The 13,370-nt window shown below is 43.1% G+C and overlaps 1 protein-coding gene across 1 annotated transcript in view; it reads right to left on the bottom strand.

The window, feature by feature from the left end:
* Positions 1 to 7,762, bottom strand: part of coro1a (coronin, actin binding protein, 1A) — an 8,852-nt gene extending 1,090 nt beyond the window's left edge. Inside the window, exons 1-10 of the mRNA XM_071895924.2 lie at positions 7,621 to 7,762; positions 5,955 to 6,158; positions 4,481 to 4,603; positions 4,208 to 4,337; positions 3,310 to 3,491; positions 2,401 to 2,520; positions 1,834 to 1,938; positions 1,343 to 1,488; positions 664 to 721; positions 353 to 568 (exon numbers count right to left, since the gene is read on the bottom strand). Coding sequence (XP_071752025.2) covers positions 353 to 568; positions 664 to 721; positions 1,343 to 1,488; positions 1,834 to 1,938; positions 2,401 to 2,520; positions 3,310 to 3,491; positions 4,208 to 4,337; positions 4,481 to 4,603; positions 5,955 to 6,152 — 1,278 coding nt within the window. The 5' untranslated portion in view covers positions 6,153 to 6,158; positions 7,621 to 7,762. The remainder of the gene's footprint in view (positions 1 to 352; positions 569 to 663; positions 722 to 1,342; positions 1,489 to 1,833; positions 1,939 to 2,400; positions 2,521 to 3,309; positions 3,492 to 4,207; positions 4,338 to 4,480; positions 4,604 to 5,954; positions 6,159 to 7,620) is intronic.
* Between the last annotated feature and the right edge of the window lie 5,608 nt (positions 7,763 to 13,370).

Genomic DNA, 13,370 nt, shown 5'->3' with positions numbered 1-13,370 from the left:
AGAAGTAGAAGTAGTAGTACTAGTAGTAGCAGTATTAGTAGCAGTAGTAGAAGTAGAAGTAGTAGTAGTAGTAGTAGTAGTAGTAGCAGTAGTAGTAGCAGTAGTAGAAGTAGTAGTAGCAGTAGTAGAAGTAGTAGTAGTAGTAGTAGTAGTAGTAGTAGCAGTAGTAGAAGTAGTAGTAGTAGTAGTAGCAGTATTAGTAGCAGTAGTAGAAGTAGTAGTAGCAGTAGTAGAAGTAGTAGTAGTAGTAGTAGTAGTAGTAGTAGTAGCAGTAGTAGTAGTAGTAGTAGCAGTAGTAGTAGCAGTAGCGGCAGTAGAAGTTGTTGTTGTTGTTGTTGTTGAATGTTCTCACCCCGTTGTTGTCCGGTTGGTTCCCAGTGGAAGCGCTCGCAGTCTTCAGGAGACTTTTGTGGACTTTGAACTCCTTGGCTTTGGTGGTTGCTACAAACCCGTCTTTCAAAGAGATCAGGATCGGCTGGCCGTCTTTGTTGTTAAACCAGTCGTCCGCTTCGACCGATGGCTCCGGACCGATCGTGTCTGGGTACAGATCCTCCTGGAACAGATCGGACTGCACAGACACATCAGATGAGAGAGTGAGTGAGACAATGAAAGAGATGCATGAATGAACTTGTTTTTATTTTAAGCTCAGATGACATTATTTACCTTGCGGGGCACCGTCATGACAACGGGCTCACACTTCCTCTCGTGGAGTTTGTAGAACCTGGAAGTAAAAAGATGTATTGTTCAAATTTTAGGTAATCAAAGACATCAGTAAACTGTGCATGTCTGAACTGAATGTGGTAGTAAGTTACAGTGTTAAGTGATTATTTTGCTTCTCATATGCTTGAGCCTGTGGTGTAACACCTACTGGCCTGCAAATGGTGCTAATTGATTACTTTGGCAGGATATACTGCCAGTGAGACAGCACCCATAATGCTGTTCTGAAGATTTATATACATGTCTTTCTGTAGAGGAATCACTTTTATGGTGTGTATAAATGGATAACAATGGATTGTACAATGTTTTCCCATAATAAGCCATTCACCATTTTATTTGCATGATTGTACAACAAAAATAAAGAGAACTCCTCATTGTTCCATGCAGGCACTTGATGTTTGCAAGGAATTATGGGTAGTGTTAGGTAGAGAAACTTGGATTTTTCTACTTATGTTCCTGTTCTAGAATAAGAGCAGAAGTAGGGAGATTTTGCCTTCGAACTGGCAGTCATCAAAGAAAACACGTACAATTATTACATTACTCGCACGCAGCTGACAAGCATGTTCAATGCACTATGCTAGTTTTCACTTGTTTTTATAAATATGTAGGTATGTAATATGTTTACCTGGCGATTTCACATTTGTTGACTTCCAGCCCCCTCTTGGGCATGTAGCCCATCCCCTTCTGGCTGTCCTTGCTGCTGTACATGGAGAGGTAGTGGACGTAAGGAGCTTCATCTGTCACCTCAAAGTAACGGATACTGCTATCCCCCTGTGACAAGGAAGTGACGAGTAAGTCAACTGCGTGTGTGTGTGTGTGTGTGTGTGTGTGTGTGTGTGTGTGTGTGTGTGTGTGTGCATGTGTGTGTGTGTGTGTTAATCCCAGTGCCCAAGGCAACACATTTCATTATGGGACAACACCTATGGCTTGTAGAAAAAAAATAGATAGTGCTATCCCCCTGTGACAAGGAAGTGACGAGTAAGTCAACTGCGTGTGTGTGTGTGTGTGTGTGTGCGTGTGTGTGTGTGTGTGCGTGTGTGTGTGTGTGTGTGTGCGTGTGTGTGTGTGTGTGTGTGTGTGTGTGTGTGTGTGGAGAGAGAGAGAGAAACCTCTAACCTTGCCACAGAGGTAGACAATGCCGGTGTCTGGGTCAAAAAACGGCAGCAGGACGCCGCTACTGGTATCCAGCTCTTGCAGGGTCAGCGGCTCTCCAAAGTTGTTCTGTTGAAAAACACAGGGATTCACATACTGTAGGCCAGGCTGACTTCTATATGTTTACATGCTGTCAGATGAAAAAGGTAATATACTGTAGAAAAAGAACTGCAGAACCAGACTGCAGGTAAGCAGAGGAATTAGTGAATTTAGCTTCATGTGGAAGAACAGAGAGCAACACTATGCTTAGTGCTGTAAGCTGTCAGTCTGAAACATGCTGCTGTAAATAAATGACTCCCTTTAATAACTAGCATTTTGAATATATTATAAAAGATATTATAAATAATAATAATAATAATAATGATAATTTCATTGGTTTATGGGCCCAAGGGTCGAGAAACTCACAAAGCACAATAGGGGAAAAAACCCTCCAGCATTGTAGTTAAAAGGTTTTCAGCCTGACAGCAGCGACTGTAGAGACAAACCAAGAACTCGTAAAAAACTTGAGTATCTAGGACTTTTGTCACTCACTGGGTCCCATAGCGCCACCTGCCTCTCACTCATGCGACTGAAGCCGGTGCTGAGGATCTTCCCATCGGACACGAACACCGCTCTGACGGGCCTGGAGCCCTCATGGGGCTTCTCCTTCTCCTGCAGGTGTGTGTGTGTGTGTGTGTGTGTGTGTGTGTGTAGGGGGCAGAGTAGAAAGACAGAGAGGTGGGGCGTTAGTGATAGAAAAATCAAACTCAGAGCTAAGCGCTCAATATTTGTATTACCTCTGTCTGCACTTCATCATATTAAGTCGTCTTGAAATTGACTCTATTTCACATCTATCTATTCTTCATTTAAGTGTTCTTACAACAGCTGCTTTCTCAGAGGACATAGCATTGCTTATTCAAGTTAATAAGTAATAATATTCTAAGGTTATCAAATATATTAAATTTTACATATTAAATATTTAAAATAATAAAAATAATAATGATAATAATATAAGAAATAAGCAAAAATGAAGACATGGTCATGTTTCTATTTGGCTCTTTGCTCATTGATAATAAAATCAAGGTTATGTGTCTTTTGGGCAAATTTTGTATTCACACGTCAAGAATTGCTCATTCCAAACCAAATTCTTGCTTGTTTTGCACTGAAATTAAAGGTCCTCAAATTGCTACTGAAATTAACTATTACAATCCCAAATATTAGAAAAAATGTTCGATTAACAATAAAGATAAGCTTTACAGGCGACACTGTGATTCGTTATTTTATCCAAACTTTGCTTCTTTGTTTTATCTTATCTTATCTATGATATGTGAGTTCAAAGTCACATTTTTGCACTATTTTTTTTTAATAAAGATTATTATGCATTATGGAGAAAACCAATCAGCTAAGCCTTGTCCTCTAAACAGCAGTGAGGGTGCAGAGGAGGGTGAGCTGGGGACCCACAATAATGACGGTGCCCTTGCGTGGGTCCAGCACCCGCAGGGTCTTGTCCTTGCAGGAGGTGAGGATCTGGGAGCCGTCCCTGTTCCAGCAGGCGCTGTAGATGAGATCAGTGTGAACGGTGTCGAGCCGCACCACCGCCTCGCCGCGCACCACGTTCCACAGGATCACCACGTTATCACAGCCTGCAGGGGCGCAGCAGTGAGGCAAAGACAGTTCAGCCACGGGACCTCCAGTTGGTGATCATCATCAGACAAACACCCTCCACTTTATTTTCATACATATTTATATAAATGTCTGGTTTGTTAAGCTATATCGCCGACTGATACAGTGATTCATTGTGATGATGTATAATGTAGGCTATTTTTTTAATTTCTGTACTTTTTATTAGCCTATACAAGACATTTTAGACCGTAACCCTAACCCAATTAGGGACTAAGGTTGGAAATTAGTAGTAGCTACAAACTCTTTTATATTTCAATTGTGAAGTGTAATTATGTTAACTGCTCTGTCCCTATCAAATAAACTACTAAATAAATAAATAAATAAACCTACACCCAGTTCATGAAAGCTTTAACATTTGCTGTTCTAAACACCGGTTTAGAACGGTGAGTACGCCGTTCTCAGCTCAAGTTTGCTGATACAATTTGGTTTCTGAACTGCTGACCGGGCTGTTTCAAGCCAGCAGGGTCAGCCGTAATATTAGCCTGTTAATGCTGAGACCAAAAGATAGTTGAGGAAGTACTGGGTAATGCTGTCAGCCCTTGTTCCTCTAACTGGGTTTGGATGTCAGAGTCTAACACTAAAACTAGCACAAGAGGACAGTTCCATCTAATGCTGTAACTGCAGCTCGGATTGGGTCGGTGTTTTAAGGGGGCTCATTCAGGGTGGAGTGTAGTACCTGCACTCAGCAGCACGTTATGGGCGGTGGGGTGCCAGCTCAGGATGCCAACACGTTTAGAGTGGCCATCCAGCTTCACAACAGGGTCTGTCAGGGGCGAAGTCAGGCCGCCGTCCGGGATCTCCCAAATCTACCACACATCGAATTTAAACATCACATTACAGAGCTAAGAATCTATTGTATACACTCTTTAGTGAGGACCAAAGTGATCATACTGAAAGATTCGGTCATATTGAAAACAGTAGTTGCTGTTGGAGTATTAAAATGCCGTACCATCACACTACAGTCCTCAGAACCGCTGGCGATGATGTTGTCGTTGTGAGGACAAAACTCGATGTCCAGAACGGGACCCGTGTGGCCGCACACAGTGGGGTAGGACATGTCAATACGTCCTGTCTGCAGACAGAGAGAGACAGACAGAAGAAGAGCTGTCAGAAATCAAAACTCATCTGGACAACACACAGGAACAACATGGCAGCTCAAAAGGTCAAGAGGGGGTAAATGTGATAGCTGGCTGGCTAAAACAAAGGATTTCAAAGGTAAAGCACAACTGTGATTTTTCCAATCGAGCAGAGTAGGACACAGGAGAGTTTAGCGCAGGTGGGAGAAGGAAACTTGATCGTCAGCTGATACAAATTGCACAGCTATGCCTCCAATTACCCCTAATGCCTGTTAACTGGGTTAGAGAGGAGAGGAATCCACTGTACAATCAGGAAGATGAACTCCCATGATCCTCCTGGTCCTCCGTAGCTCAGTCTGGGCCGCCCTCCCTCTCCCACCCCGCCTCACACTGGCCCACTTCTGCCTGGACCAGGGCATCCAGAGTTCATTATTTCACTCTTATGTGGATTCAGTTTAGTTTTGACAATCGTTCTTATGATGTTGCATCTGTTTGATCAGGTTGAGCTGATGCTGAGAAACAACTAAACAACCACAAGAGCATTTTTCCAGCATATCATCACAAGAGGCTCCACTGAGATTCTTGAGCTGACTGAGGAACATTGGCAAAAATTGACCGAGTCATTAAAAATACAGCGAGACAAGCTTGACAGCAGCACCGCTCATCCCGGAGCAGTTCATCCCACAGCACATTTTCCTGCAGTTTTAGGCTCTATGGTCCCTCAGCCCTTTTTATTCCCTCAAGAGTTCCACATTACATGAGAGAGAAAGCCATGAATAATGCTGTATATTAAATTCACGGGCCTGAGGAAACATGCAGGTGATCTCAGGGGAAGCTTCTTTGAATGTGAATTCTCGTAAGAAATTCAGATGTTATAACTTAAGACGAGTCAAGTAGACCACAGGGTTTGCAATTTTTCTGGGTTTCCAGGCAGATAGAATGTAATAAAGGAGTAAAGCCACCTAACTTACTCCACACAAGTGACTGCAAAACAACTGTGTTGAGGCCACATCCTGTCCTGACTGATTTGACACTGAAGCTCTCCTAATATGGTGAAAATCTCTCAACAGCAGGGTGAGTGACGTGCGGAGAGAGTCAAAGGCGGCATGAAACTTCCTTATTCAGCTAAATGCGTGATGCCGCTTGGCAATATTCAAATTCTGAAGTGTAAACGTGGTGTTAAAAAACCGCGTCACATCGACTCGCATCTGAAATGTCATGACCAACATATCCAAAAATGGTATTGTCAAGAGGTAGACGGAAGTAGCTCAAACATCAGAGTGCAAATAGGTGGTTTTGAGTGTTTCGTTTCGCTGCAGAGTGAGCATTGACTTTGTTCACACCCACCTTGCTCAGAGGCAACACGATGAAGGCCCCTCCGCCGCTGGCGTCCACAATCATGGCCACGAACTTGGGGTTAACCGAGCAGAAGTTGCTGTCCCATGTCATCTGGGAGATGCGGATGTCATCGTAGCACTGGTCGGCTTTCACCCCCTGGCCGAAGACGTGCCGGAACTTACTGGACCGCACGACCCTCCTAGACATTGTGAACTGGTTGTCGGGAGGGGGGAAGAGAAGCGGGGGTTAATATCAGAAGTAAACTCAAAAAGAAAGGCAAGAATTTCACATCTGTAAGCGGGATGTTGCAGCTGTGACACAACTGTAGAAGAACCCAACTAAACCTTTAAGTCTCTTATAGTGAGAGAGCAAGTGACTGAGTTGAAAAGAAGAGATGTGAGGCTCTCTGAGGTGTGGGTACAAATGCACACAAACTGCCATCATTTGAATGAATAGTATACGAGTGTGCATGCAATCAATGTACATACAAATGGGTGATGATGATGATGAAACTGTTTTGTCTATAGGAGTTTCACTGACGTCCCTTCTGCTTATGAGACTGATTTATCATGTGGAAATAAACTGACAGACACAAAGCTGCAGGAAAGAGACAATACAGGAAAGCTAAGAAAAGAGGAAGCAAAGGCTTTCACAACTACTTCCTCTAGTCTGTCTGAGCGCATTGCTCTCCGCCCTGCTCTCTGTCTTAACGTTTGGGATTCTGTATGTTAAGTACTCACGCATGCACCCAGCTAAAATATGAAGGAGACAGTACAGAGTGTAATTTATCAGCGATACAGGGTCACAGAGTTGCACGGCATCATGCTGTGACACTGTGTTCAGTACAAAGCTGTGTGAAGCAACAGTTACACCACATCCTCCAGCACAAGCAACAAAACCACAGAGCCTCTTCTCTCTCTTTTCTGTCATTCACACACACACACACACACACACACACTGTCTTTTGTTCCCACGTACTGGTGTACCGTGTCTCTTTGCATATGGATACACATGCATGCAAATAATTCACTCAGCAGTCAAGCTAACATATATATGATGCAGCATTTAGTAAAGCTGGAATCAAACCAGTGACTAAAGAAAAATGCCTGTCTTAGCCTTAAGCCTCAAATCAATTGGCATTTCATTCAATATTGACTTATTAAATGCAAACCTCCCAAAATGAACCAACCTTGCACTGATTTTGCACAATGCCACCAAACAAAAAGGCTGAATATGGTTTTGTTTACCTCCATTTGTAGATTTTTACTTCCTCAAATGCACAGCCGCGCCTAAGCTCAGACTCAGAAACGTAGAACTCTTTTGTTGCATGTGCATCACAAGACCGCTCAGGCCGTCCCACAGCTAATTTAATAATCCTTTATAGAGTGAGCCTTAATTTTATCAGGAGCCTAAATGCATGTCAATAATCTCTCTCTCTCTCCCTCCCTCTGTCTGTCTGTCTCTCTTGTGATGGAAAGCATGACTGCTACAAAAAAGCACACACTATGTTTCACAAACATAAAACAGAAGGATAAACTCAACCCATCCACAAAGTGATGCAAAATTTGAATCCTTGACATCCGTCTATTATGAAATGATATCTTCAGTGACTATATCTCAAATGGACTGTAGGTGCAGAAGCATGACAGGCTGGAGAGTGATGCAGAAGGCCTACCTGGGAATTGTGTGGGGATGGTTCGGCTCAAGGAGTTTCAGCAGTGCACCAAACACCCTGCCAGTAGAATGAGGACTCAAGAGACGCTGCTAGGTTAAAGTACATCTCTGTACAACATGGAGGAAGTGAGACTTTCGGCTGGAGGTGGAAGTGGGAGGTGTCTCCTTTGACTTTCACATATTGGGGTTGAAAAACTGCAGATGGCAACCTGATGGGGAAACGCTGCCAGTTTTGTGAAATCTCTCTTTTTGAAGGATAAAAATACCGGGGGAAATGCAGACGGCGGTCATCGGCGCCGTCATATGTGGCACAGTCAGGCCCCTTGGTTCAAAGTGGCAACACATGAGGAGAGATATCACAGTCAAAATCCCTTCACTTCTAGGAGGGACTGTGATCAGAAGCTTCAGCAGGTCATGGTGGGTCGTGGCCGCAAGGATGAACTGATGAAAACACACTTCTAAAAGACGATGGGAGGGAAGTAAAGGCTTTATATGGTGAATGTATGATGCTGTGCTGCTTTCACTGCACCATGATGACACAGTTGTCAAGCTGCTGAGGGCCAAAAGCTTCAGGATCAGCTCTACTTCTGTTTGTACATTGATTTGACCAGAATAGTTTACTTACAGCAAACAAAAAAGATATACTGGGGGAACTACCAAGGAAAAGTAGATACAATTTATTTGACTGCTCCTGATCTGAGCACATACTCTCTCTCACACACACACACAGGTTTCTTTTACTGTGCTTGTGAGGACCTTCCATCGACTGCATTTATTCCTTAACCCCATAATCTAACTAACTTTAACCCTTACCTACACTAAACCTAATCCTAACTCTGACCTCAACCCTAAACCCCAAACTCCAACCCTAATTTAACCCCTTGTAGAAGTGAGGTTGGGCGAAATATCCTCACTTTGGAAGATTTTCCTCATATTTTTCCCTCTGTGAGGACATTTGGTCCTCATAAGGAAGTACAAGAATACACACACACACACACACACACACACACACAGACACCACCACCTCTCACTAAAATGTAAAACAGGACAAAAGACAAGGCCTATAGGCAGGTTTAAAAATATAGACTTCAGTTTATTGCACAATCGTTGCTGGAGACTGAGGAGTGCGAGAGCCTGTCTGTTACACAGGACACTAATGTTGGACAGACGTGTGGACTGACAGACACAGGAAGAAACTGCATGTCTGCGTGTCGTGCACACTATTTGCGAGGACACAGACCGGACAATGAGGCACACGAGGGATGCGGTCGGCACCCTGTTAGCGCATGAGGAGAAAAATATGGATTAAATCAATAGCTACAAACAGATTTCATGCTTGCTGTATGAGACAGTTCATACACGCCCGCGTACACGCATGGTCCGCACACATAAATAAATACCTGGCTTGTGCAACCCTGGACGACAGAAGGGGTTTTGTCACTCCTTGACTGCATACCACTGATGACAGTATCAATCAGTGTCAATTAGTTCCATATACCTGCAGTATGGCTACAGTACGCCTGCAACAGTGCACAAGAACATCCACTAGATGGAGGCACACTCACTCGCTTATAATTTAAAATGCCATGACAGAGTGGACGGGAACAGACAGACCCTCCAGAAAGCTCCCTCCATCCTAAAGGAAAGGGCTCGTCTCGCCATCTGTACACACGTTTAGACAAGTGTCATTATTAGTATCAATTTTTCCACAGAATAACAGTAATCATAATAATAATCATCATATAACAATAGTTCTGACGGTTAATCCATTATAAATAAGTCATCAACAGGCTATCCGGCACCTGCGTTAATTTAAAAAAAGAAGAAAAAAAAATCTGTTTTGTTAGTAACGTTTTCCATACATCATGTCATTGTTATAATCGTTGAACATACAGACAAAGGACAAAGACCAATTTGCTGGCCTAGTTCCACTTCTGAAAAATGGTTTTCTGGGGGGGAAATCCTCCCTCTCCCTCTCCGCTTTACCTCTCCCTTTCAAGTCCGGGCTGTTATCCCGTTCCCAGTCGTACACCCTGTTGACCCCCCCTCCCCCCCCTCCCCAGTTTAAACCCAGCAGTCCTTTCTAAGCAGGCCAGACGGAGAGGGCAGAGCCTGACAGCCATGTTTCAGACGGCAGAGACTAGGCCTTGGATGTTACAGCTACTGTTATGGCACCCTGAGAAGTGGGAGACCCAGGATGTTGGAGTGAAGCCCTCCGTTAAGAGTGGATCAGAGAGTCGAGGGCATCAGAGACACCTGTTTAACAAACACAAATCCACTTCAGTGTATTTTTTCCTCTGATAATGCATAGATAGACCAGTGGTAGTCAAGAGGTATTAACATGCCCGCAATATTCCCCACGATGGTCACAAATGTCTTTCCCACAGATTAAAAAAAAACAAAAAAAGGTTACATTTAAATGATCAAAAGCATTCTTGATAAGGGTCTCAAAATAACAAGGTCTAACAGCTCTACAATAGCACTGAAACCAATTTCAGCTGTTGTTTTTTTTCTGTGTTGTTCACATACATATGGAAATAGCTAAGCAAACTCATGTCTTTGATATTAATCAAAAGCACAGTACCGAGCCTCGGCCTGCTTCCCTCTCATGTTTTCGCCGTGGCTCTGAGAGAGAGAGCAGCGACTGATGTGTGGCATATTATTCATAATATTAATCCCATGTCTTCTTATTTTTCTTTCCTTTTACATACCGTGTATGTATCAAAAATGTATCAGAGTATATTGTTTGCACTGTATGTATATATAACCTACATACATGTATTTACATTATTTATACGGACTTGAAATAAGTTTCATTATCGTAATTCACTTTGATCCAAAGCCCTTTTGAAAACAATAAACAGTGCAGTTTATTTGATAGAGATGTATTGCCTCTGTTCTGGGCCATCGTGTTCCTATAATGGTGTCTGCCCCCCCACCCCACCCCCCCACCCCCAATAGCGTGTAAAAACTTGTCCTGGAGTGAGTGACATGACGTGTGGATGGTTACAATGCACAAGCGCTTCGCTAACACTAGGCTGAAATCCGCCTGTGAGACGTCAGTTTCTGATTCACAGCTACTATCATGCACTATTCGGTTTCATTCAGTGGCCAGCAATACATTAGTTTCGGCTTCTACATCGGGCCATGGTTATACAAGGTAATAATTGCCACAGTGGTGGGGGACGAGCAGACATGTCTGGCTCTTTTGGCAGGCAGGGGGAGCTGACTGTGGGAAATCCTCCCTCACCTGTGAGTCAGTGTTCACACAGGAAGCGGAGGATGTGCTACACCTTACTAGATGTCGCTAATTTGGCAAGATGAAGTGGGGGGGGGGGGGGGGCGAGCTGTGGGTGGGTGTGGCTGTGACTGTTGGCGTGGGAGACAACAAGTGCAATGTTGCTAAGAGACAAAAAAAAAAAAAGAAAAAGTGCTCTTTTAGGTCCATCATCAAATAATCTACCTCCAGAAAAGAAATCATGGTCTCAACCACCAGACTTGAGCAAAATCAAGTAACAAAGTAATCCAGAAAGTAAACATTACTATTACTCAGAGTAGTAACTGAAATACCAGTGCAGAATATAGTGCCAACACAATCATGAGCGTTAGAGTTGAGAAACCGCTAACACACATAGTTGCTCTGGGGAGGGCTAGGGGTTCATTCCTGCCTGGTTAGACCAGCTTAACAAAACACTCCTCCACTTTAAATCAGCCATGGAGTGTGCAAGCTCCCTCTATTCAGGTTAGAAAAGTGCAAGTCGAGCTGGACTCTGTTTCAGAACAGGCGTCCAGCTGCAGAGCAGAAAGCAGTGCATTCAAATGAGAAAGTTAAACGTGGCCACGGCCGTTCCTGGGGCAACAATCCCTCCATCCTGGAGGTCGGCCCTCACTGACGGACCGCCAGCCGATAGGGTTAGTGTAAGAGTAAACATCCGAAAACAGTAGAACCTTGTTCATTTCAAGCCCCCGGGAAAGAAGGTCATCGATAAAAAATGACTTCTTCACAACGAAAATACTTTTTCACCAACATAAATGCGCAAAAATGTGTTTGTGGGGAGAAAATGAGATGCTAATGCTTAGAATTAAAAGATTTTCTCTGACATTCAACTTGATTCGTCAGCCAGGAATTCTGCACAGCAACAAAGTAAGCTGTTTAGGACGCCGTGAAACACAATCCCACAAAAACAATCGCAGCCTCTTGTTGCAGTATTGATATTTCATTTTTTTTCTTCCATAGGGGTGGGCAATTGATAAAAAAAGTTGACACTGACATATCAATATTGCAATAAGAGGCTGCAATTGTTGGGATTGTGTTTGAAACAGCGTTCTAAAAGTATTGAAAACGATGTACAGAAAATTGGGAATGTGCATGCACACAATTTAAAATGTGATGAAATATCCTGCTGAATGGAATACATTTTTTCATTGCTGTATTTTCTGCATATTGTGCCAAGAAGCGGGACGGTTCTTGTCTGGGGTTTGTCTAAACAAGGTTCTAGTGTAAAAATATTTCAATTGTTGAAAATAGTTTAAAAATGTAAAAGTTGGCAACTGTTAAATGGCATCCACTATTTCTTTCAGTCCATCCTGCTGCCATGTGCACAGCAAGGTGTAATGGACACATGCCAGCTATTCAGTGTAAAACATAAAATGCAACCTTAGGAGCATGTAATCACTTGTTAAGTGCCTGTCAACGTCTGTACATTAGAAGCGTTTTTCTTAACAAGGTATATGATAAAAGTATTACCTTTAAAAGTCATAAAATCCCATCTTCCATAAACGGAACATCATAAATAGTCATCAAAAACAATTCCTCTTCCTCACAATGTGAGGTGTCATAAATACACAATAATAAATAATTAGGATGTGGAAGCGTCTCGTTATCCAACTGAACCACCCAAATTGTAAACGTGTGCACTTTTTTTTTTTTCTGATCAAAAATGCCTGAATTTCATTGCCACTGTGTTCAGGTGCAAACTAAGCCGATCGATAACACTGCACTTATCGAGTCTACGGCGCGGTCCGAGCCACCTAAAGGACGTAAACTCAATACACGACATGCTAGCGAACCGAGGAATGAACCCCCTCACCCGTTTTCAACTCTTTTTCCATCTAGCTACAGTGAGGGACGAATCAGACAGACACACAGAGAAAGACAGACAGACAGACAGTGGCAGGAGACAACTGAAACGACGAAGAACGGACAGAGAAACCAATCCTCTGTCATAAATAAAACTAACTCAAGTAGTTCCATTGGACTCTGTGACAAGTCTAGGAGTGCTTTGTGCATCACTACTGACATGTAGTATAAAAATATAGGTGTGAGGGTGGTGTGTGTGTGTGTGTGTGTGTGTGTGATGTGCATGGAGTGAGATGTGGATATGCTGCATAGGTAGCAACAGTGACATCTGAGAGAACTTGAACATGTGATATCATTTAGCCACCGTCTCTCTCCATCAACCGCCTCAACTACTGCTCAAGTAAAACGTCTGTATATGATTAAGTAAAGGCTTTACACTCTAGCAGTTACCCTTGTCTAAAAACCTTTACTAGAGCCTTTACTTAAGGCTTTACAGTATTTGATACTTAGTCGTTAAGTTTACTATGTTTAAAATCTTCCCTTTTACTGCGTGTTTCTGCGTGTTTGTGTGTGTGTGTGTGAAGTGTGTGTATGCGCCCGTGCGTCCATGTTTGTGGCAAGTGAGTAAAAATTTTATGCTTGTGCGTGTTACTTGACATACATTTTGCCCG

This window comes from Centroberyx gerrardi, chromosome 7, assembly GCF_048128805.1.
Source record: "Centroberyx gerrardi isolate f3 chromosome 7, fCenGer3.hap1.cur.20231027, whole genome shotgun sequence".
NCBI classification, from domain to species: domain Eukaryota; kingdom Metazoa; phylum Chordata; class Actinopteri; order Beryciformes; family Berycidae; genus Centroberyx; species Centroberyx gerrardi.
The sequence above is the reverse complement of the archived record's forward strand: the minus strand, read 5'-3'. Positions and strand labels throughout refer to the sequence as shown.